Below are 13,780 nucleotides of genomic sequence, written 5' to 3' on the forward strand. Positions count from 1 at the left end.
TGTAGTACTGAAAAATAATTTCTTTTTAATCGATGAAATTTTAATATCGCAAAACAATGTTAAAAGTGTAAAAATTAACAGAGAATATGAGTCGAAGGTTTGAGAAAAAGTGCCATTTACATTGTTATCACATTTCCATGTAATGTTAAAATATCAAATATCAATTTATTTTGTAAAGATCCATAAGTTACTTTCGTCACCTTTTCTCTGTTGTTTCTACCCTTTCAACATCGTTTTTCAATGAAAAAAAAGTTGTGATTGATTGTCATCTAATGGCGAGAAATTCCATCTCTGTTAAAACACCAAGACATACAGTTTTTGTTTATATAACAAGTGACAAACATTAAACATCTGTCAGTAAAGGAATACTGTTAATTAGTTCTTGAATAAAAGTTTCTCATTAAGTCTCTAGTATTTGCTGCATATAAGGTCGCAAAATATCGGACACATTACGAATGAAATTTCCTCTAATTTGTCGAATTTGTAATTAAATACGTTTACCTCAGACATAAAAGATTGTTTTGAAAAAAGGTCAATGTTCTTTACTGTGTTTGAAATAATTAACAAAAAAAAAAAAATTAAAATCTAAATATCAATTAATTAAAATCAATTGATGAATATTCTTGGCGATTTAGTACGCATTCATAGTACCAGAAATTATCAATATACTTATAAATAAGTATACACATCTCCTTATTTTATATGTTTGATTAATTACCCATTTTTTAAATCATTTCTTATATTTATGTACAGGTAGATTGTATAATACTTGTCATGTGACAAATCGTTAGCTCATTAAACAAATTTCAAATGTCCATCCTCTTAGTCCAATTGATGTTTACACTGTGAATTACTTGTAATAAATGACACATCATCACTGCAATAATCTATCTATAATTTAAGACATACCAGCGTCACGTGTGCAGATTGTCGGCCCTCCTCTGCGTCCAGTTTAAACAATTTATTGTTTAATGATAAAACAAATAATTCCCTTTGCACATTCAAATAATAAATATCGATTATATTGTATTATTCAGCTGTAGTTTCCATTTACAGTTGATTACTCATTATAATTATGTCTATTTATTGATAAAAAGTTTTTAATGAAAAAAGTAATCGATTATATAGATCTTTTATATTATAAATGTAACTAACACGTATATATATCAATACACAGTAATTCCAGAACATGAAATAAAAAATGAAAATTTTAAGGAAGAAAAGAAAAAAAAACCCACATGAATGGAAAGACGACAAAATCCGTAAATTAGATTAATCAAAAATATGATTTTCCTTAATCAAACAAGAGTACCCGAAATAACCAGAATTTATTGAATCAAAGAAAATAGCATTGCTAATGCCTTTAGTTCTGTGGTATATTTTGGTCTTTCTGTTGTGTTCTGTGATATATTTTGGTCGTTCTGTTGTGTTGTGTGGCATGCTGTGGTAAAAGGACATTCTCAGACTTTTCTACTTTCAGACCTTCTCCAGATTCACACATGGTTTGACACATGCTTTGACATCCGAGCTTCTGGAAAAAATCATGCTTTGACATCTGAGCTTTTTTGAAAAATATATGTTTATCTTCGGTGCATGTGTTCCGACATACTATGTGCTATCTCAACTGTTTACAGCTGAGTTTATTTTACAAACATCGTTGTTAATTACCATGTTATCTTTTCAAAATTATATTTCTTTGTATACTCGACCAATGGGAATTGTTTGAAGGAGGGGCTTGATAAGTGCCAACGTGACTTTTTTTAAAAATAGCCTAACGTCATATGTATATATTATATGACACGTGGTTTGTGCTGTGGTCTTTACAAAAGTTAGAACTGTGGCCGTTGGATGTCATTGTATCAAATTTAAACAGAATGGAAACAAGTGAATATTCAATGTATGATTCTCTCATGGACAAACATTCAGCAAAGAGAATAAAGCTGGAGATTGCAGAAAGGTAAGATAATGTTATTTGTTTTGATTTTTACGTTGCCATCCTTATAATTCATAACAGAACATGCTATCATGCATGGAATATTGGTTTCGCGTTTTTCTCATTTCTAAAAGGACGCTTAGACACTTATTTAAAAACATGTCTTATTTCATAAGTTCCATAACTATTATATTTATATGTTTGAAATTTGAAGCTGAAAATAAGCACGTGTCTCAACACATTGGAAGTCCGAGGTGCTCAAATGGATATCCTGACGAAGTAGGAAAAAAAACTGGACAGTTTTAATCCAATTATTGACGAAGCAAATACACATGATGTTACCTAAAATGTGATTTCTTGACACTTACGCTAATGCCAGAAAAACCTTTTCATGAGAAACGTTTTGACTTCTGAGACGATTTTTAAAGTTACTTAATTTTAAATAAGCATTCCTGTACAGGTGCTCTTTATTCTTTGTCAGTGTTTGAAATAAATCAAAACCACGATGCCTGTTTGAGCTGCATAAGTTTTAAATTTAGAAAGCCGGCCACTAAAATGGGCCAAGTTTCACGTTGAATAGCACGGGAGATTAGCTATTTGAATATCATGTCTCAAGTTTCATCAGATGCGTTCTTACTGATTTTCCTAAATTTGATACTACCAAGTAAGGTTGAGCTCTAGTTTTACACATTGGAAACTTCATGGGAAAGAACCTTTGGTACTTGGTATCAGTTGTCGACTTCACGCAATAAACTTTTGAAAATGCTCCATTTTTATGGTAAGGCTTTGGTGCTTAGGTAGCTTGGCTACACGTATTTTGTAAAATGATAAAAAAAATTGTCCATATCATCTAAAACAAAATTCATAACTAAGAATAAATCGTTGTCTATGGCTATGTTAGCACTTCATTTTTTTTTCGTTTGTTAATCATCAATCTTAAGTTGACATTTTCTAGGTCAAAATAATGATGCTGATTAAAAAAAATTACAAGTTACTACTTTCCAGAATCAATAATTGGTTTAAAAGAAAAAAAATGTTGGAGTTATTTTCACTATTTTTACCATTTTTTCTCTTTATGAAAAAAAAAATCGACGTGAATGCATCTGCAGTTTTGTGTATAGATTGCTCCGCCCCTATTTTTGTCATGCTTAAATGATAAATGAGGTGATTTTCTTAAGAAATAGTTTATAATATCATGAAATTGTGATTATCAGTTTAATTCAATATTGGTATTGTTTTAACAGGCCTTTGAACTTTGCAATTTCACCAGATGAACGTGAGATCCAGTCAGTAAAAAAGACAAAAATGCAAAGGGTAAGATTTTCATACTGTATTGTGTGTGATAAATCTGATTGGTACTAGTAAGCTTGAGAATGCAAACAAACTAACTGGTGTGTCAACATTTAAATAAGTCTAAGAAGCCGACCCTGAATATATTTTGTAAAAGAAGGGAAATGACGTATTAACTCATGACATAAAATTCTTACACGCAATTGGCAAAGCGTTATGCAACGGAACAGAACTGTTTTTCATCTAAAAATATTGTTACCTAAACAACGGAATAAATTACATGACGGGATAGTAAAACAATTGAATCATTAGGTTCTAACTAGAATACTTGATAGATGAAGGGTACTGTAGAACAGTATGTAATGCGCATCTAAATTGAAATCGTACATTTAATTACTACCACTTGTTTGATATTGTTGCCAATGCCATTCCTGTACCTAAGGGTTTCTGTACTGTAATGAGGACAATGATACATGTTAATCTTCTGTTTGTTAGTTATTTTATTGTACTAAAATAAGGTTGAAACTCTCTTTGAAAAAACTCGACTTTGCAGTTAGAACATACATGTCCGATGAAGACCCAACCAATGTCAACTGACTTAGAGGACCGGCTGCCAAACCAAATATTTTATGGTAAATAAACTCATCATAGATACCAGGTTGAAATTTTGTATTTGCGCCAGACGCGCGTTTCGTCTACAAAAAACTCATCAGTGACGCTCGAATCAAAAAAAGTAAAATAAGGCCAAATAAAGTACGAAGTTGAAGAGCATTGAGGACCAAAAATTCCTAAACGTTTTGCCAAATACAGCTAAGGTAATCTATTCCTGAGGTAAAAAAAGCCTTAGTATTTCGAAAATTAAAAGTTTTGTAAACAGTTAATTTATAATTAAGACCATGTCATTGATAATTCATTTCAACACAGAAGTGCTGACTACTGGGCTGTAAACTACTATGGTAAGCGTATGTGAAAAATATTATAAAATTGACATTATCATTGGTTATTTTAGGATCCAATGTCGCACAGAATCATAGAGAAGAGGCGACGAGATCGCATGAATAACTGCTTGGCAGAACTCAGCCGGCTTATCCCACGAAGTTATTTGAAACAGGTAGAATACTTAATTACTTTATTCTTATTTATTTGAATTTAAAACTTTATGTTGATATGAGTATGTTTAAGGTAATTTTGTCAATAGAGATTATTGCTCTTAATTTCTTTATTACAACTTTTTGCGGGGTACTTTGATTTCGTAGATTTTTTTAGTGTGCATTCAAATACTAATGTCTTATTGCCTTGTCTGCAGAATTTGTCAAAACCAAGAAATCAAATATCAACGAAAAATGAATTATTCCTCAATCCTCAGAAATAAGAAAATGTAATTATATAAATGAATCAAAAATAAATCGTAAATGTTAACCTAAAATTAGATTCCAGAATATATTTCAGGGTCAAGGTCGTCTTGAGAAGACAGAGATTATAGAAATTGCATCCAAGCTTATACGAAACCTGTTGAACTTGCATAATTTCAGAGGTATTAAAATTTTTTACAATTTATGTATCTAATAGTTTCAGTGCAACATAAGAGATGTGATATTTTGCAAAAAATGAGTTTCCATCGGTCAAGCAAGATATTTTGCTCCTTCTCAAAAGAAAGAGGAATTTTAACATTCTGATTTTAACATTTTTTTGTCACGGGATTTTATGAATAAGTACTTAAAATAAACCATTGATATTCAGTGATTTGTCACATCAGTAATTATGTTCTCAAACAGCAGTGTAGGCATTGACTGGGTATTTCATTTGTTTTAATCCAAATTTTAATTGGGGATGTTTTACTGTTTTTATCCAAATTTTAAACGGGTCATTTTATTGTTTTTTAATGGGGACTGGGTATTTTATTTGTTTTTATCCAAATTTTAATTGGAGATGTTTTACTGTTTTTATCCAAATTTGAAATGGGTCATATTGTTGTTATTTTAACAGGGACTGGGTTTTTATTTGTTTTTATCAAATTTCAAATGGTGATGTTTTACTGTTTAATCCAAATTTTAATTGGGGATGTTTTCTGTTTTTATCTAAATTTTAATTAGGGATGTTTTTATCTAAATTTTAAACGGGTCATTTTATTGGTTTATCAACATTTTAAATGGGGTGTTTTAACCATGGATAGATGTAACTATGATATACTAGTCATGGTCTTTCAGTTCTGTAAATAAGTCATTTTTTTTTTACATATATCAACATGTTGATAGTAGCATTTGCTTTAATCATTCCAATACTTCTCCATCAATAATGTCAGAATAATTGGAATAAATGTCAACTTATTGAATAGGCCGACTTCTTTTATAAAGCAGACGCTTCCGCGTCCTTGAAATATTTTTGAATCGCAAAAAATGCATCCTATTATATACCTTGTACCAAAATATCTTTTTTGATAAGGCTCATCTACAAATTAAGGACACAGTCTCAAACTTTGGTCATTTTGTAAGCTTTGTCAGTTTTAAATTGGATGCAAAAAGTTTGAAGACCTTAAGAAGAAATATATTACAAATGTCTAAAATACTGGTACTGATACTTGACAGACTTGATGTCGTCTTATGATCATCCGAAGGACATTATTTAATAGATTGATAATACCGTTGTATTAATGAATTCAAGCGACTGAAAGCAGGTAGTCTTGGCATTCCTTCTTCTTTTTGTATTGTTCTTATCAAACATCCTATATACAACCTAGAAAATTATTAATTGACAGTTATTGCATTGGAATAATTATAGAAATGATGGAAAAAGAGTTATTGTCGGATTGTGGTGGAACAAACCCATGCTGTCAAGAAAAATTTTACATGGGATTTAAAGAATGTCAAGAGGAAATACTGCGACATTTAATAGACACAGAAGGGGTTGATCTTAAAGACGACTTCTTTCAGAGAATTACAACTTTTTTAGATCAGAGCAGTAAGAAACATCTTAGATTATCAACAGGTAGGAATCATTGTTATTTGTGTTGCGAAATGTCTATGATATTTAGCTCACCTTTCCTAAAGGGTCAGTGTAAACTATGTCATATCTCAAATTTGAAAACAACACTTTATAAATTTCATGCGTGCGAAGAAGAAAACTGCATTTTCATGAAGAAGTATGAGGTCAAAGATTAAGTCAAAAGTAGTTCAACTGAAACAAACTTCATCATGTTGTTTATACAATTATAGGTCAAATATCATCTGATCATAAACAAAGAGTGCTAACAGCAAATAGTTCTAAAATTACATGGTTTACACAAAGTTAAACTGAACAAAAGTTAAAAGTAATCCGTAACTTCTTATCACAATAACCCTAACGTTTTTGATCGATAAAGATATGAGCCAAAGGCCTTACCGAAAAATATATTTTACAGATCCATTTGAAACTAATCAATGGAAATGGAATTCAAAAATCCACTTTGGCATATTTTGTTTTATCTGGTTTCTCTATTAATACTTATTTATACACAAAATATAGTATGGAGAAAATTGCATTTAAAAATAAATGATTAAAGATAGATATTCATAAAGCAACTGAACAATTGAAAATAATCTACGTAAAGATATGTGATTGGTATTTTAAAAGCATTACTTTTAATATTTGGCCCCGGTAGTATTTTTAAAAATAAAAGTGAAAATGATTGATTTATTGTTCAGGAGACTTGGGGTCAATTACATTGGAATGTAATTAATTAAATTACACATTACATTGCAAAAATGATCAATTACACTAATTACACATTACACAGTTTTTGAAATGTAATTAATTAAATTACAACTACTTTACGAAAGTAATTAATTAAATTACACATTACATTTCATCATAACTTTAATAAACAATATATAACATGTATATATATATAGCAAGTGTAAAATATTCATGTAAGCTTACAACATAGTTTTAGCATTGCATTTGATCATCATTAGTATTTTTAATGTTTTGTCATTTAGTCTGCATCTCTCTGGTCTGAACACTTTGTTTCGACAGGAGCTGATGTGGCAGGTATTGCTTGATCATAAGATGTGTTGATAGAAGAGGGAATATTTTCTTATTAACAATGATTAACTTGCCAATACATTAAGGGATATTTTGACAACCCAGAAATGAAGCCATTTAATTAAACATAATATAGATAAATAATTTTTTTTTTAAATCCATGTTTTTTTTACACCACAAGTATTCAAAAGTATGCTTGTCACAATATTGAAAATAATTTTTAGTACAAAAAATGTGAATGAATGAATGTATTATGTCTAAATATTAGCAATATTTTGCTAATTAGATAACATACATGTAATAGTGGCATTGTCCCTAGGCTGTTTTATTACACATTTAGTCTGATTAATTGCCATTTGTTTTTACAGCTGATAATTTATATTTCTATAATCCCTATGTGCATACTAATTTGACAAAATGATTGTGTGCAGTGATTTAAAATTCTAAATGAACTGTCTAAGAAAGATTTACACATTTGTTAAACCATACATACATGTATTGATGGTATGTATATACATGTTATCAATCTATTTAGATAAAGATCTTTCTTAAAAACTGAACAACACCAATATATGATTCTCACATTTTTTAAGTTAAAAGACTAGTTAGGAAACATTTCTGTATGTCAAATAAATAATATTTATATTAACACAATCTCTATCATTAACACCATAAAAGTACATGTAATTGAAATGTAATTCAAAAGTAATTTAGCATTACATGCTTTTTTCAGTGTAATTAATTAAATTACCATTACATGTAATTAAAAAAATGCTCAATTACACATTACATTCAATTACATGGAAAATTGTAATGCATTACACTTAATTACCATTACATTTTCAATTACCCCATCCCTGGATTTTTGGTGTTTAAACACTTTGAACACTCTTGACTATATCTTAGCGGTCAGTTTTCATTGGAAGTGGAAGTGGGAGTGACAGGAGGGAACCACCGACCTTGGACTTGAAAATCCTAGTAAATTATGATTGGAGTCGAACACACCTGCCATGTGAGGGGTTCGAACTCGACATAAGTCTTCACAGGCTAGTGATACTGTAGATGAACTATTTAGACAACTTGGTCATCGATGCCCCATTTAACTGTTTTTGAGCGCTCAAGCTTTCCGAATATCGGACAGTTTCAAACTAGCAAACCAAAACAACAATCCGTAAAAATCAGTTTGCAATGAATTGACTTGTCAGATTGACATGAAGCACAAAACACAACTTACGTAAAGACAAAATATACAAAGTACCGATCTAAGAGAACTCGCAGTTACCGTAAACCATTTCAGAGCCGACATACAACTAAAAAAACATAATGGGCTTCCAGACTGAGATATCAAAAAAAGGCACCCAACGGATTTAGTGTAAAAACGTCATTGAAAGGCCGTGAAAAGCATAACCTTTTGCAATGCAAAAATATAAGTACAAAATTTCGGATAAATGACCATAATATTGAAATAATAATTGCCAAACATTTTTGTTACCCCAGATTTCGAAGTTAAATGAAAATGAAAATGTGATAGTGGGAATAGGGCATAGCAGCCTATGGATAAAATTCTTGTTTTATAAAAAAAACTATTTCACTGCATCAAACACAATAATTCAAACAATAAAACATATATCGTAATGTATTACTAATAACGAGAAATGAAGTGAAATAGGTTATTGCCAGCTCATATAAATAAGTGAAAATTTGCGATATGGTCTAGAATGGTAATTTCCATTTTTAACAATATACGTCTTTTTCACATTTTGCAATTCTCTTCTAATAAAGCTGTTTTCAGGATGCATTTTGTTCTTTCAAAATGACGAAGCTTTTTTTTTTCTACGACTCAAAATCATAGATCTGTGCTATATAGCTAACACCAAAAGGTAATAAGGTAACACAGCTGTATGGATGCACATAAACCCTACTGATAATTCTAATATTTCTCCTTTGTGGAAGCATTGTATTATCTATATCGTTCTTAATTTGCTAGAATGACATGCCTTTAACTTTAACTAATACTAGTAGTCGTCTGAGTCTGTGTTATGATCTGTGGCTGTTTATTTTAGTTTTAGTTCATATATTTATTTTAACTAGACTTTTGTTAAATACATTTTCACCATGTGTCACCGTCTGAACAATAGTCTGTAATATAGTGTACATGTCACTGAGTGTAAAACTAATACTCTAAATTCCATATCGATTACGACTTCTTCTTCACAGTCTTAGGCATAATTGAAAGTCATTTAGAAAATTCCATGACCAGTTATTCTATAGTTTATCTGAATATCTTAACAGGTATATATGAATTGGGATGAGCCATTTAAAAACTGGTGTTGCAATTTTCAAAATAATCTTCGGTTTTATTTCAGATTGGTTGAACAGTCAATACTATTAATTACATAGTGTGCTGGTGACCTAATACGATATATATGGGGTCAATTAATTCCATATGTATTAGGTCACTAGCACACTATGTAACGAATTTATCTTACCGACTATCTTAACATGTGGTATTTAGACTAGTGGCCTATCACAGTTGTCAAGTCTTCATTTCCGTTAGTATTAAGAACATACTTCCATTGGTCTATACAAAAAGAAATGCCAACAATAACAACTTGTTAGCTTTAAATGTGTTTTATGAATTTATTTCAATCATTCATCATCAATTTCTTCGTCTGTTGAAACCTTTAAGATTTTTCCTCAACACCATGTTGTTTTTATAAAGGGACGTAACACCACTACAAACCGTGTATTGAAATAAGCCCCGCCTACTAACCCAATATGGAACCCTACTAACCCAATATAGAATATACACGGTCTCCACGCGGTTGCTTTTAACCAATCATATTCCTAGAAATGTATAGGTGGGATAAGTAATGTTTTAGTACTAGTTTTTCACTAATGTTCTGCATGATAAATGTTTGACATTGTAAAAGCAATGGTTTTGTCTTGGATGTTACACGAATAGCGTTATAACCTTAACTACGATGAGGCTTTGAAATATTATACTTGTGTAATCAATCAGTGTTCATTGTTTAATTATTGATTTTTCTAGAAGATTTTGGTGAGTTTTGATTGTTGAGTATCCAACATGTCCAATTTGCTTCCCAACAAATAGGATTATGCACATGTTTTTTTTTATATTTATATAAAAGATATGTAGTATATTTTATTACTTAGTAAGCATATTCGAAATAATCATCTAATTGTTTGATTTCTTATCTTGAACAGAAACTACGGAAGTGTCATGTGCTCCTGGTGCATCAGTTTAATTTGATTTTTTTTATGTATAATATTAATAAACAAGTTTCTATTTATTTGATAATTTTTAATACTTAAAAGTGTTGCTAATTATGAATAAAAAAGAATTTAAAACATCTTAAGATTAATAAACACGACATGTCAAGATGAACTTGTGTCTAGGATAATGATGTAGGAAATTTTTCTCTCTCCAATTTTACACTTACCGGTAGTACATTCATTTCATTTAGTTGTTTTATTTTGTAGTAAAAACTGCATCTGATGTCCAAGATGTAAAGACTAATGATTCTTTGACGTCAGAAGCACCAATTTCAAATTTAAGCTCACAGAGCAATGGCCAAATGCTAAAAGTCATGGGAATTTCAGAAAACAACATGGCCATGATAAAACAGGATGAACATTTTTGTACCTTGCTGAAGCGAACAGAACAAACATCCAGTCGAACATCAGGATACAGCAGCATCAGAAGCCAGTCATTGTCAGAAGGAAGTGTATCATGCATTACACTGCAGTCGGTTCAGGGAGATACAGCAGAGCAAGAAGAAAGTAACGGGTCTCCAGGCAGTTTATGCTCCAGTGAGGAGAATTCATTCGAAGGCAGTAATGGCAGCAAGATTGATTATCACAAGTCACATGCTTACAAATTTAAGCACAATATAACAAAAAGGTTTTCTAAAGAAAGAAGTCCTTGGCTTCCCAAAAGTGATAGATCATCAGATTCAATGGAGGATGAAAATGAACAAGGAAAGCAACAAATAATAAGCTATAGTACTTCTAGCCCTAGCACTGAATACAGTCAATATTTAGGATCTGAAAATAGTTCTACAAATAGTTGTTGCAAGAAAAATAAAATTCCACGTTATCAGAATGATTTTGGGAAGGATGGTCGTTTTGATTCAAAACAGGTGCCTCTACCCGCCTTTGTACTTCATCCTCTTGGGACACATTATGTTCCCGTAACAATACCTCCTACACATTTCAAAAGTGTGTTTGAAGACGATGCCAAGGGATCAACAGCATATCATCCCATTAGTATCCCTGTAAATTTCTGTGGTCCAAGTGTTTCCATACATACACAGGTAGAACATCAGCTAAGATGTGCCTCAGAAGGACAGAAAGAGGAAAGATGTATTGAAAATTCAAAGAAAACGTCATGACTTTAAAAATCGAAAGATTTTTATGCATATTTTTGTAACAACGATTGTGGTTATATTAAAAGATACATACTGTTTTCTTCCGAAAATGTACCAAGTCGTTCCGTTGGTAGATATTGTCGAGCGTTTGGTTTTCGTCAGTTTAATGGACTTTCCCTTTTTGAATTTAACTGGACGTTCGGTATTTTTGTAAATACATTTATAAATGTTTTATTTACACTACTTTTGTGTTGTGAAAAGGAATTGTTTGTGAAACATATTTTCAGCTTTATGATGTTCATGATTATATCTTAAGTGATGAAATAGTTTTGTTTATGCAATCTTGCTCAACCACAAGTTTCATCCTCATTTTTTTCCATTTTGATAATAAAAAAAAAAAGAATTGAATGATTCTTTACTAAGTAAATGTACAATTTATTTTATCAATACTGCATATTTTTATTATTTACTCACTTATTCAGTAAAACTTTTATTTGTTCCAATAGCCGAACGATTTTAAATACTCACAGGTCTCTAACAAATACTGCTGATTTCAATTCAATTTTATGATGAAACTTCGTGAAACATGCAAGGAGTGTTGTGTCAGATTTGTTGTCTCGCCTGGGAAACAAAGTGATTCTTATCCAGCGGTGGTGTAAACTATTTGTATAAAGCAGAAGCTAATAAAAGAGAGGCGGAAGATACCAAAGCGATATTTAAACTCACAAATCGAAGAAAACAGACGTCTCCATGGCACAAAACGACGAAAAGACAAACAACAGTATAAAAACACAGTATAGAAAACAAATGACTGAGAAACACGGACTTCACCCAAAACCCGGGTGATCTCAAGTGCTCCGGATTGCTAATCATAAAATATTTCACATTTGGCACCCGTTGATGACCTGGGTACTTCATATCATGTATATCATATGTACATTTTCTTTGACCTCAAATTGATAGTTCAGCGAGCGTTTGAAAAATTGTTGTGTTTTATCTAATGAAATTCTCACTTATAATGAGTATAAGAATAACTACATTTAGTTTATTATCTCTCCGTTATCTAGACAAATATGGAGGTTTATCAGGCCTTATTATAAATTTAGACAAGACCAAGGTTTTTTGGATTGAAAATAAAAAGTTTAGCAAAGATACTATGTGTGTAAAATATTTGGAATGTCATTCCAGCAGATTTCTCCGTGGATCTTATTGAAAATTTAAACTATGATTCCAAGATCAAAGAATGCTATATGTACTTTCTTTCAAAGTAAACGTTGTTTGTTTGGCAATCATATTTTGTTCTGTATCAAGCTTGTTTAGCTGTGTTTATTACTAAGTTCTTGCATTTATTAATTGAAGGTTGTTTATTTAATAGTTGTTACTTTTTTGTCTATGTAATATATTATTCCTTATGATTGAAATAGTATGCATAAAATGTATATAACTATTATGTTTATGTTCAAATAAAAGAAATTCGTTATAAAAAAAGTTCTATTAGGCACCCTTACAGGGTATTTATGTTCGTACGAAAGGGTTCATCTGACCTTAATATCACTTCAATGATATAACTGGTCAAGGTTTTGTTTTTTCTGGTATAAACTATTTCTAAGATATTATAAGCAATATGCCAACTTTATTTAGTGAATAGAATGATTGTAAGGTGCATATGTCCGTCTGCCAGGGTTCACCTGACCTTAACCTCATTTTCATGGTTCATTGAATCAAAACATAAAACAAGATACAAATGTAGGACAACTTTATCGAAAGGTTGCAAGGTGAACGTGGTTAAATAAGTAATTATAGTAACGGCTTTGTTGAAATGTCAATTTTTACCATTTATGAGTGCCAATTGTGAAGTAGGTTCATTTATATGTTTCGGAGTCTAGTGTGACGTCAATTTTCACTGAAGTAGTACACATTTTTGTTGAGGGATCAGCTGAAGCCCGCTTACGGGTGCGGGATTTTCTCGCTGTGTTGAAGACCAATTGGTGGCCTTGGGCTTTTTTTGTGCTCTTTGGTCGGGTTGTTGTCTCTTTTGCACATTCCCCGTTTCCATCCTCAATTTTAGGATCTACTTACCTTCCTGAGCACCCGAGATTAACCCGGTTTTTATTGACTTGATAAAATGGTACATGTAACATTTTAT

At 31.1% G+C, this 13,780-nt stretch overlaps 1 protein-coding gene across 1 annotated transcript; it reads left to right on the forward strand.

Annotated features, from left to right (window-relative positions):
* Positions 1-1,832: 1,832 nt before the first annotated feature.
* On the forward strand, positions 1,833-13,034 carry LOC127702295 (uncharacterized). Its single transcript, XM_052206437.1, has 6 exons — positions 1,833-1,957; positions 3,178-3,247; positions 4,233-4,334; positions 4,673-4,757; positions 6,002-6,208; positions 10,748-13,034. The coding sequence occupies exons 1-6, from the start codon at positions 1,875-1,877 to the stop codon at positions 11,656-11,658; spliced, it is 1,458 nt and encodes a 485-aa protein (XP_052062397.1). The 5' UTR covers positions 1,833-1,874; the 3' UTR covers positions 11,659-13,034.
* Positions 13,035-13,780: the final 746 nt, after the last annotated feature.

Source organism: Mytilus californianus, unplaced genomic scaffold, assembly GCF_021869535.1.
Source record: "Mytilus californianus isolate M0D057914Y unplaced genomic scaffold, xbMytCali1.0.p SCAF_1, whole genome shotgun sequence".
NCBI classification, from domain to species: Eukaryota; Metazoa; Mollusca; class Bivalvia; order Mytilida; family Mytilidae; genus Mytilus; species Mytilus californianus.

What these genes read in the sequence shown, in the direction of transcription:
- LOC127702295 (XM_052206437.1), top strand. Translation starts at nt 1,875, where the DNA reads ATGGAAACAAGTGAATATTCAATGTATGATTCTCTCATGGACAAACAT. An exon ending in AAGCTGGAGATTGCAGAAAG is followed by an intron (nt 1,958 to 3,177) that starts GTAAGATAATGT and finishes TTGTTTTAACAG; the next exon opens with GCCTTTGAACTTTGCAATTT. An exon ending in ACATCTTAGATTATCAACAG is followed by an intron (nt 6,209 to 10,747) that starts GTAGGAATCATT and finishes TTTATTTTGTAG; the next exon opens with TAAAAACTGCATCTGATGTC.